Raw genomic sequence first — 10,553 nt, 5'->3', positions numbered from 1 at the left:
TTTGCATTTAGAGGTGTGGCCCTTTTGCCTGGAAACTGACGTATGTACAATGTGCGGGCGGGGAGACTTCAGCCTTTATAACATCTCGAGCCTTCTCAATCTTTTTCACAGACGGTGGTCTGTCTGTCAGACTCGGCTTGCTTCATCTTTCAATCTCCCTCACTTTTCTCTCCCCCTTTCACATTGTTGGATTACTTAGCCTATCTAGATCAGTAAAACATGGCAACGCTGAGAGCTCTGAGAAAATTATGCCAGCAATCGCAGCATCAAGTGTGTAGTCTACATATGTCAGCATCAAGGTATGTATTAGTAATCCTATATAATTACGATATCAAATAGATTATTGTTATTTATCTATCTATTATCTATCTTGGTGGACTACGATAGGTTGCTTTCTATATGAAATGCTCCCTCTTCTTTTTGAAGGTAACCTACCAGGTATTAATTTCCTTCTTGTCTATGGCACTTTCCTTTATGTTTGTTTTCTATGTGTCACTGTATCCCGTCATCTTACCGTCTCTGTGGATACAACGTTTCTTATTGTGCACTGAGGACAATTATGTAACGTTTTAAACGAAACATTGTAGCGAAGAGTGGTCTTGAATCAATGATCGTCTTAATGCGCCCCTAACGTTATGCCGGTATCATTGCAGTGCTGCATGGCTGATGAAATCGCACAGAGCACTTGCATAAAGGCAGGCAAGTTCCCATTGGGGTTCACCAAACAAATAAAGTGAAGAGTATTCAGACAGTTGTTACCAATGGGGGTCACAAACCAACTAAAAAATCAAATCAAATAAAATAAAATTTTATTTGTCACATACACATGGTTAGCAGATGTTAGTGCGAGTGTAGCGAAATGCTTGTGCTTCTAGTTCCGACAATGCAGTAATAACCAACAAGTAATCTAGCTAACAATTCCAAAACTACTACCTTATAGACACAAGTGTAAGGGGATAAAGAATATGTACATAAAGATATATGAATGAGTGATGGTACAGAGCGGCATAGGCAAGATACAGTAGATGGTATTGAGTGCAGTATATACATATGAGATGAGTATGTAAACAAAGTGGCATAGTTAAAGTGGCTAGTGATACATGTATTACATAAGGATGCAGTAGATGATATAGAGTACAGTATATACGTATACATATGAGATGAATAATGTAGGGTATGTAGACATTATATTAGGTAGCATTGTTTAAAGTGGCTAGTGATATATTTTACATAATTTCCCATCAATTCCCATTATTTAAAGCATCAGTATTTTATATCATGTGTTTAAACAACTATATATATATATATATATATATATAAACCTAGCTTTTGCAGACATTTTTTCCCTTCAACTGTCTGCCTAAATGTATTTGATTAATTCCATGTTTAATTTGAGGCATGCCTTGCTGCAGCACGTTACTGAAGAGAATTAATGTCCCAGACATCTAGAAACACAAACCGCCTGTGTATGCACTGTGACTATGCACATGACTAACATCACAACCGATTTAGCCACTTAAGTCAGCACAGATGAGTCTCATTTGGACCGTGCACAGTATTGAGTAGAAGGTTAGGGTCAACATAGGACAGTGTTTGTTTTTTTCAGAACAGTTTCCAATCATCACTTCATATGAGCAAAGCCTACTTTATAAAACCATAACACCAAACAAGTTTCATTGTTTTTTCTATTTACATTTCACACTCAGGACAAAGCCCATACTTGGGAACAGCGCTAGCACAGACTTGCTGATAGCTAATTAGGAAATGGCTTGGGTTCTAGTTCAGAGCTGAAGGTATTGATTATTTGGGTCTGCTGACAGTCCTTTCCCTGTCATGGTACTGGCACTGTGTGAAGGATAACTAGTCTGGGAGGAAAGGTAGCACAACTTATGTCCTTTATCCTGTCCGAGACTAACTAATCATTAACATGGTCTGTGGTCAACTTGTTTGCTGAAAACTCAACACATTTACAACAAGGTTCTCTTATGGAGACCCAAAAAAACAAAAAACATTATGTTCATGCTTTGTGTGCACATTGGAAGCTGGCAGTGGGGGTGTTGTCAAATGTCATGCCCGGATGGGGTCTCCTCCAGGACTTGCTATTGTGGCCCCAATGAAGAGCTGAATGTTTCTGTGGTTGTTTAATTACTCATGATAGAATCAAGGGATGGTTACATCACTGAGGACGGCTCATTACTCCTCTGGTATTACTCCTCTGTGTGCATGCTTTTACATAAGGGATTTTATCTAGTTTAACACATTGAAAATGAAATGTGAGCAGCACTCAGGTTTCATCTTCACCCGCTCCGTTCTGCGCTCCACAATGAGGCCAACAACTTGGCTTGAAGGCCAGGGGTTCCAAGAAGTTTATTTAATAGCATGGGCCACAGTGTAACTCATGTATTGGTATTTTTAGCCACCACACTCCTCATGCATGGGTAACACCAGGAGCCCTGTACATGGTTTGACTGTACTTGGCCATCGCTGGCTTATGGGGAACCCTACATGGTTGCCTACCAGCACTCCTTGCTGGCTGACTGCCATACATACTCACTTTGGGATTGACAACTAGTCTGCAGGACTATAAATCACGTGCCAACCCCAGTGTAAACCTTCTCCTGACAGTTTACATGTTCCTCTAACATCTGCCTCTCTGCTCTCTGATTCTCCAGACAGGAAGCAGTGGTCATCTCAGGCAGGAAGTTGGCCCGTCAGATTCGGGAGGAGGCCAGGGCCGATGTTGAACAGTGGGTCTCCACTGGCAATCGGAGACCCCACCTGAGCGTGGTCCTTGTAGGAGATCATGCAGCCAGTCACTCTTACGTCCTGAATAAGACCCGAGCTGCAGCTGATGTTGGTATGTAAACACACACACACACACGTTACCTGTGCTAGAGATAAACTCTGTTGCACAACAGAGTACATACTTGACTAAGAAACTATTCTATGAGTGTTCAACAGGGCTTTCTAATTCCCTCTTTCTTCCTGTTCACCATCCCTTTCTCTGTCACTGTTTATATTTATCTGGGATAGAATGGGTTCATAATTCCTCCCTCTTTTTCTTCTCTGCAGGTATCAGCAGTGAGACCATCCTGAAGCCCTCCTGTATCTCTGAGGATGAACTCATGGACCTGATCTACAAACTCAACACAGACCACCGGGTGGACGGCCTACTGGTGCAGCTGCCTCTGCCAGGTAATGAGTGGCTTTAGGGTGAGGAGACGATGCATGTTGTTGGAAAGGGCAGCTGGGTAGGGGAGTTATTGCTCTTGGTGAGCAAACAGTTATACAACCTTTTGTAGACAAAGAAAGAATGACAGTTTGAAGCTGTTTTTAATATTTATAGCTAATACTTGCATATCCCTGAATTACATTTACATTTAAGTCATTTAGCAGACGCTCTTATGGTTTGGCCTTTGGCCTATTTACTGTAGAACAGCCATTTACATACTGTCTTGTAAACATCATTCCCACTGTCTTCTCACAGAACACATTGACGAGCGGCGTGTCTGTAATGCTGTGTTCCCTGGCAAGGATGTGGATGGCTTCCACGTGGTCAATGTAGGCCGCATGTGCTTGGACCAGTCCACCATGCTGCCTGCCACTCCCTGGGGAGTCTGGGAAATCATCAAACGTACAGGTGAGGTAGTGGGGGGGGGAGCTCTCACCTCCCTCTGTTATATGAATGCAATTAGACTGTTATGGGGGCAAAATGCTAACTCTGTCACTGACTGTTCATTCCCGTTTCCCAGGAATTCCTACCCTTGGGAAGAATGTTGTGGTGGCGGGACGCTCCAAGAATGTGGGCATGCCCATTGCCATGTTGCTGCATTCAGATGGGCGCCATGAGAGGCCTGGGGGTGAGTCTGGATGATTTAGGGGCTACAGTGAAAGGGTGTATGCTATATCATTTCAATTATTATTAATTCACTATGATTAATTATGTAAAAGTAGATTAACAATGGGTAATAGAGATAATACTGAGTTTTCACTTAAAGCTGAAATTATGAAGTTGAAAATGGAATATGTGGATCATGGCCCTCACATTTACTTATTTTTTGATTCTGCAGGTGATGCCACAGTCACCATCTCTCACCGTTACACACCAAAGGATCAGCTCCGTCAGCACACAAGAATTGCAGACATCGTTGTTGCTGCTGCAGGTATGGATCATCTCTTATTGAGGATATATTGTTACCTTGTCTACTACCTGTCTCTCGCTTATTTGTAAGTTTATCATTTGTGACTGAGAGCAACTACCTGGCTCATAGAGCTATTTTGTATCTCTTGAGTATATTGTCCTGGGTGGGTCTCTTAAGGCACGGACACACAGGTAGCGTTTGCCGGCAGAGAGTACTTAACAAACCAACTTTGAAAGGTGACGCTCATTTACTGCATTTCTATACAATTAAACAAAATGTAAATGCTATTTGGAGAGCAGCAAATGACCACAGCCACTATCACCATGGCTGCTGTAGGTTCATTCACCTCAGTCGATCTACAAAAAAATACATAGCCTATTAGTTATACCCCTGAAAGGGGGGAAATATGAGAAGTTTCACACTGACAAGTAGCATCAGCGATGAAACACACACACGAAACACACAGACACACATATATATGTACTTTTTTAAAACTATATTGTTTGCATTTTTATATTAGGCCTATATGGAAGATGTTTGTATTGAAGCATATCTTGATTTTTTTACAAGTTCCAAACTTGTTTGAAAAGATTAGTACAGGTTCTCAACTGACCCCACATGGGGCCCAACCCCACATTTGGGAACCACTGTACTAACCTCTCTCTGCTTGCTTCCGCTCTCTCTCTCTGTCTCCTCTGCTTCCTCCTGCATGCCTTGCAGCCTGCCTCAGCCTCACCAGTAGCCTACTCTCTGTAAAGCAAAGTTATTATGGGAACTTACAGTAGTAGTGTATTTTTTGCTCCTGCTGAGGTAGGCTCTGTTTAACGTTAGCTTCTTACTTCCTCCTTCTAGCAGGCTAAGTAATTCTAGCCAGAGCCCTTCAACGTTACTGCAATAGAATTCTCTGCCGGCAGATAGCCACCTGTCTGACATATCTATAAGAGACTTCAGCAGTTGTGCACTCATTCTCCGGGAGTCTGTTTGTGTTTGTTTGGAGGATGTCTGTAGACACGGCAGGAGTCGCAGGATTGTTTTAAAATGGCCTTTTGTCCGGGATCTCGCAAGCTGGGGTAGTTGGTTTCACCTCGGCCTGTGCCGTGAGAGGGTGGAGTTAGCCATTTGAGAGAGTGCTGAATGTGCTGCTAAAACGGGCTTATCCGGGGGACAGGCGAACAAAACGGGGAATTTTTTTTTCATGATTCCACTTGTTTGCAAAGAGGCAGGTGCAATTTAGAACTCAATCAGATCAAGAATATAAACGTTCTGAGCTTTGCTCAATGCTGGGAGCAAAATGTAGACATTGATCTGTAATTGATTGTCTTTATTGTGTACAATATATATATATATATAAAATTAGAAAAAATGGGGGGCCTCCCGGGTGGCCCTGTCCTTGCAGCCACCAGAGACCCTGGGTTCGTGCCCAGGCTCCGCCGCAACCGGGAGGTCCGTGGGGCAACGCACAATTGGCCTAGCGTCGTCCGGGTTAGGGAGGGCTTGGCTGGTAGGGATATCCTTGTCTCATCGCGCACCAGCGACTCCTGTGGCGGGCCGGGCGCAGTGCACGCTAACCAAGGTTGCCAGGTGCACGGTGTTTCCTCCGACACATTGGTGCGGCTGGCTTCCGGGTTGGATGCAGTGCTGTGTTAAGAAGCAGTGCGGCTTGGTTGGGTTGTGTACCAGAGGACGCATGACTTTCAACCTTCGTCTCTCCCGAGCCCGTATGGGAGTTGTAGCGATGAGACAAGATAGTAGCTACTAACAATTGGATACCACGAAATTGGGGAGAGAAAGGGGTAAAAAATATATATATTTTTTTTAATTAGAAGAAATGACTGTTACAACCATGTGTGTGTGGTCCCTTACTACCCTCTAAACCCTCTCCTAATCTCAGGGATTCCAAACCTCATCACTGCAGACATGATCAAAGAAGGAGCAGCCGTCATTGATGTTGGAATAAACAGAGTGCTTGACCCTCTGACTGGCAAGGACAGACTTGTAGGGGACGTGGATTTTGAAGGTACGAGTTTCTAATCTAGACAGCAATTTGTCTAAATTTGCATTAGTCCTAAAATGGACTGTGTTCTTGCACACATTTTCTCTGCTACATGTTCTCACCCTTTATCACTCTTTTTGTAGGTGTGAGGCAAAAGGCTAGCTTCATTACCCCAGTGCCTGGAGGAGTAGGACCCATGACAGTGGCCATGCTTATGAAGAACACCATCAAGGCAGCTAAGAACCTCCTGCTGACTCCCTCTGAGAGTATCCGCATGGTTGCCTCTTCATAACAGTGACACAGTGACACATCCCACCCCTCCACTTTTAACTCTGAGCAACTTGGCGAACTTCCTTGCACACAGACATGGATGGAAACGTGATAGCTTTAAGGTTGCTGGTACCTTACACTTACATAACCTCTACCCGCCATTTCAGAATGTTACAACTCACCCATGCAGCTACTACATATTTATTTTTTGCTAGACTTTATTTTTTCTCATGTCATTTTTATGAGACCTTTTGGTTGTAAGTGAATTTGAACTACCTGTGTGTTTATTTATTTCAATGCATTCATTTATCGAATATGTCAAAAGCATACAAAATTGCAAGGGGAACCAGTCAATTTCAATTAGCAAAAAATAGACCCTTACATAGATATACTATTAAATGAATTATAACATCCTTATTCTATGGGCAGTTTTGTCTATCTCCCATCTCTACAATACCCTTTAGATCAGGGATGGGCAACTTTGATGGGGGTGGGGGCCACAAATAAATCTGCTCATCACGAGGGGCCGCATTTGATTGCGAGTCTGCATACCCACATCCAACCACCACCAAGATAAGTTTAGATTGCTAAAGTTTGTTTAATGGCCCGCTATCTAATCAATTTTAGATGACATGGGATAATTCACTGACTCTCAGTTACTGACATAAGAGAACTGCTGATGCACAACCAAATTTCAAAATGTACCTTGTGTATTCTCAGTGCTTGACTTAGGCAGGAGCTCACCAGAGCTGCGCACTGACACCTAAAGTGTTCTACTGCTTAAGCTCCTGTTCCTCTTAGAAAATTAGCTCAAAAGTATTGTGGAGCTCCTGCATCTGAATATAAACAATACCGGCACCCAAAATGAACCGGCACCTATTTTAGTCCTAGTCAAACAATGTGCATTCTACTATTCTAACTCGCAACAGTAGAAAATAAATAAAAGGCCATTCCTGCTTTAGGTCACACATGCACTGTGAGCTAAGAGGGTTAAGGGCTAGTTATGAAATGTCAGCAACAAACAAGTCTGTTTAACACCATAACATTTACATTTGTTTTCAAAAATGACTTTGTAAAAATTATTTTGAAATAAAATGTTATTGCAAATGGATGGTCTTCATGTTTATTTGGATAAACAGGTGCTTATAGCATAGCTCTGCAACAGACACATCAATCTTAATATGATATATAATTTCCATTGTAAAGATTGCAGGTAGGTTACTCTAGTTACATTTGTATAGGAATGATACAAAATATCACAATGCATTACCTTTAACCCTCTACTTCAACCCTCAGAGGTGATACATAGTTTTGAGTATGATACAGATCTTGATTTTATATCACAGTATCATAAAATAAAAATGTTTATTCAGGTAATTCATTGCCAATATGATAGGCGGCCCATAAAAGTCTATGATCAGTGTGCAAGAGGACAACAATGTGAAGCGGACACACTTCCTAATGACCCGGAAATGCACGGGGGAATAAAAACAGCTGCACAACCTTTTTATCTGGGGTGGACATGTTTTGTCCCCACTTATTTTCAGCTGTAGTTAGCAAAGTATTTCTAAATTGATTTAAAGAATCTCCAGTACAGTTTTAAAGGAATACGATTAATTGATTGTCCTAGCATACATTTTTGACTATGGAGCGCAGTAGATCGCGCGACAGTTCCGCGGATAAGACCAAGAGCACGAGCAGACAAGCCGGAGAGAAAAAATTGTCCAAGAAGAAAAAGCGAAGACATTCCTCTTCTTCGTCTTCCTCGTCGTCCAGCAGCAGTGCGAGTCCGACCCCTTCAAAGAAAGCCTCACGTTCCCTCAGCAAGAGCCAAGGTTTTCTTGACTCAATGATTAAATCACACGTAGTTGTAGATAGCTAACATTACACACCTATGTGTACCACTTCACATCCTCACATACAGTTATCTAATGTCAGAGAATAAGATAATGAAATATCTTTGTATGTCTATCAATTTTACAATGTATACATTTGTCTGCTTCAGATCGGAAAGGGAAGAAGAAAATTAAAAAAGAAGTTCCTCATCTTCCTCGTCAAGCTCTTCTTCATCCTCCTCATCCTCCTCATCAAGTGATGAAAAGTCCAAGAGGAAGGAAAGGAAAATGAAAAAATTCAAGAAGAAGTTAAAGAAGAAGAAAAGAAAGTTAAAGAAAGAGATGAAATTGGAGAAGAAGAAAAAGAAGAAGATAAAGAAATTGGAAGAAAGAAGAGCATCCCTGCTTGTAGATTTGATGCCCCCTCCAGCCCCCCCTCAGCCCGTAGTCACCACCCCCCAGCCCTTCCTGGAGTTGTGGCAGAGTGATGATTGCACAGAAGATCATGGACCAGGTATGTTGGTCTCATATTTTGTTATATGTCGTCAATAGCGAATGTTTATTTGTTAACTAGCTAAACAAAGAATGGACGATGAAACCAGATATAAAGCTGAGCAGATGGATGGATGTTTTGTTTTTGTCCATTCTGTAGCAATGACGGATGAGCAGAAAGCCAGGCTATCCACCAAGAGACCCTTAACAAAGGAGGAGTATGAAGCCAAGCAGAGTGTCATCCGCAGGGTGGTAGACCTTGAGACTGGACGCACCAGGTAGACCAACGCTATATACAACAGTGTTTCTATGGTTCGGTCATTTCTATCTTTATATGCGTGTGTGCTGGTTTTTTATTCCCTCTGTTTTTGTTTTTCAGGCTGATAAGGGGAGAGGGAGAGATCATTGAGGAGATTGTCAGTAAAGAGAGACACAAAGACATCAACAAGGTAAATGGAAAAACATCAAAGACCATGCAGCTATGTGTGCTTTTAGGGGGTTAAAGTGTTGTCCTCTACCTATAGATATGTCTACCTAACACTTGCTCTCCTCTCTTGTTACAGCAAGCCACAAAGGGGACGGAAACTCCTTTCAGAAGAAACTAGGACTGAACAGGTAGAGGGTCTCCCCCTGATGTAAAGGCTATGGTAGGAAGGAGACATCTATACTATTCTGTATAGATAGGACAGAAGAATAGGTCTCCAGTTAGTTGTGCTGTGCATCATTTTTACATGACAGGATCCCTACATGTCTCCAAAATGAAAATCAACCCTTTCTGTGCCTATCTATGATTGTACTGTACTGTGAGTGTGACTCAATCATATACATCATTTTTGGCCACATTTTTTGTTTAATTGTTCAAATGAAATGTAATCAAATTAAATTTGTATTTTAGTTAAGCGGCATCCTTTCATCACAATTCACTTTGGAATTTCTCTGAATGTATCAGAAATTCAGAATGGCCATGATGGCCAACTGTCAGTTTAATTCATATTCAATTCAATTAAACATGCATTCAAACTGACCCCCAAAACAGTCAACTGTAATGCTATTTACTTTTTTACAATGTAATAAAGTATTTTTCTTAGATAATTATCCTTGACCATTGCTGTGTGCATCAGGTATTTACTATTTCAGTTACAGGTTTAAAACCTAATCTTACACCCGACATTAAAATAATTTAGAGACAAGAAACCACACATTTAATTTATGTTCTTCATACTTACTTTTTATACACTGTATATGTAAACACAGGGAATTGGTAAATAAAACTGTCAAACTTTGGAGTAACACAAAGTATATTGATACTGTTTATACCAAGCTTTAACAAAGCCAAGGTATTGGGACATTTTTACATCCAGGGTAAGGGCATTTTGATGTGATCAAATTGTCAGCATTGCCATTTCAAAAAGAGTGTAAGATGAAACCTGTTTTTCAGCGCAGAGTTCAAGTAGTTTTATTTAATATATTCCTATGTACATTTATACTATTTCCCTGGGGATGAAACCAACCAACCACAAGTCATACCAAAGTCTCATTGGAAATAATGGCCCCTTTCAGTGACCATACAGCAAATTCTATTGGAGGATTATTCCATGGCGGCATGAGTCAGACCACTGAAACAGAGAATTTAAGGCAAAAAGGGAAATGTACTGTAAGGCCTCTGGTAATATCTGCCAGTAGCAGAACTATGGGGAATGTCTTTGTCCAGATGTGTCTGAGTTTAACTGATGATTGCACAATATCTTTACATTCTTGGGGTGTCAATGTCCAGTTGACTGATACAGTATCTCTGGAGCAGGACGATGCTTTAAAGAGCAG

General features: G+C 41.4%; 2 protein-coding genes across 2 annotated transcripts; both read left to right on the top strand.

Moving 5' to 3' along the window:
* The first annotated feature begins 66 nt into the window (after positions 1 to 66).
* Positions 67 to 7,514, top strand: mthfd2 (methylenetetrahydrofolate dehydrogenase (NADP+ dependent) 2, methenyltetrahydrofolate cyclohydrolase). The gene is made up of 8 exons (XM_029678155.2): positions 67 to 299; positions 2,673 to 2,857; positions 3,073 to 3,195; positions 3,488 to 3,640; positions 3,753 to 3,860; positions 4,071 to 4,163; positions 6,034 to 6,159; positions 6,279 to 7,514. The coding sequence occupies exons 1-8, from the start codon at positions 220 to 222 to the stop codon at positions 6,425 to 6,427; spliced, it is 1,017 nt and encodes a 338-aa protein (XP_029534015.1). The 5' UTR covers positions 67 to 219; the 3' UTR covers positions 6,428 to 7,514.
* A 362-nt stretch (positions 7,515 to 7,876) lies between these two features.
* arl6ip4 (ADP-ribosylation factor-like 6 interacting protein 4) lies at positions 7,877 to 9,827 on the top strand. Its single transcript, XM_029678156.2, is given in 6 exon segments — positions 7,877 to 8,240; positions 8,411 to 8,437; positions 8,440 to 8,754; positions 8,893 to 9,010; positions 9,112 to 9,181; positions 9,296 to 9,827. Coding segments are annotated over 6 exon segments (762 nt in total). The 5' UTR covers positions 7,877 to 8,050; the 3' UTR covers positions 9,338 to 9,827.
* The last annotated feature ends 726 nt before the right edge of the window (positions 9,828 to 10,553 follow it).

This window comes from Oncorhynchus nerka, unplaced genomic scaffold, assembly GCF_034236695.1.
Source record: "Oncorhynchus nerka isolate Pitt River unplaced genomic scaffold, Oner_Uvic_2.0 unplaced_scaffold_1___fragment_2___debris, whole genome shotgun sequence".
Classification (NCBI taxonomy): domain Eukaryota; kingdom Metazoa; phylum Chordata; class Actinopteri; order Salmoniformes; family Salmonidae; genus Oncorhynchus; species Oncorhynchus nerka.
This window is presented reverse-complemented; position numbering and strand designations above follow the sequence as displayed.

Excerpts from the sequence above, each read along its gene's own strand:
- mthfd2 (XM_029678155.2), top strand. The coding sequence starts at position 220 with ATGGCAACGCTGAGAGCTCTGAGAAAATTATGCCAGCAATCGCAGCAT. Across the intron at positions 300-2,672 it reads CTACATATGTCAGCATCAAG|ACAGGAAGCAGTGGTCATCT; the intron begins GTATGTATTAGT and ends CTGATTCTCCAG. Across the intron at positions 6,160-6,278 it reads AGGGGACGTGGATTTTGAAG|GTGTGAGGCAAAAGGCTAGC; the intron begins GTACGAGTTTCT and ends CTCTTTTTGTAG.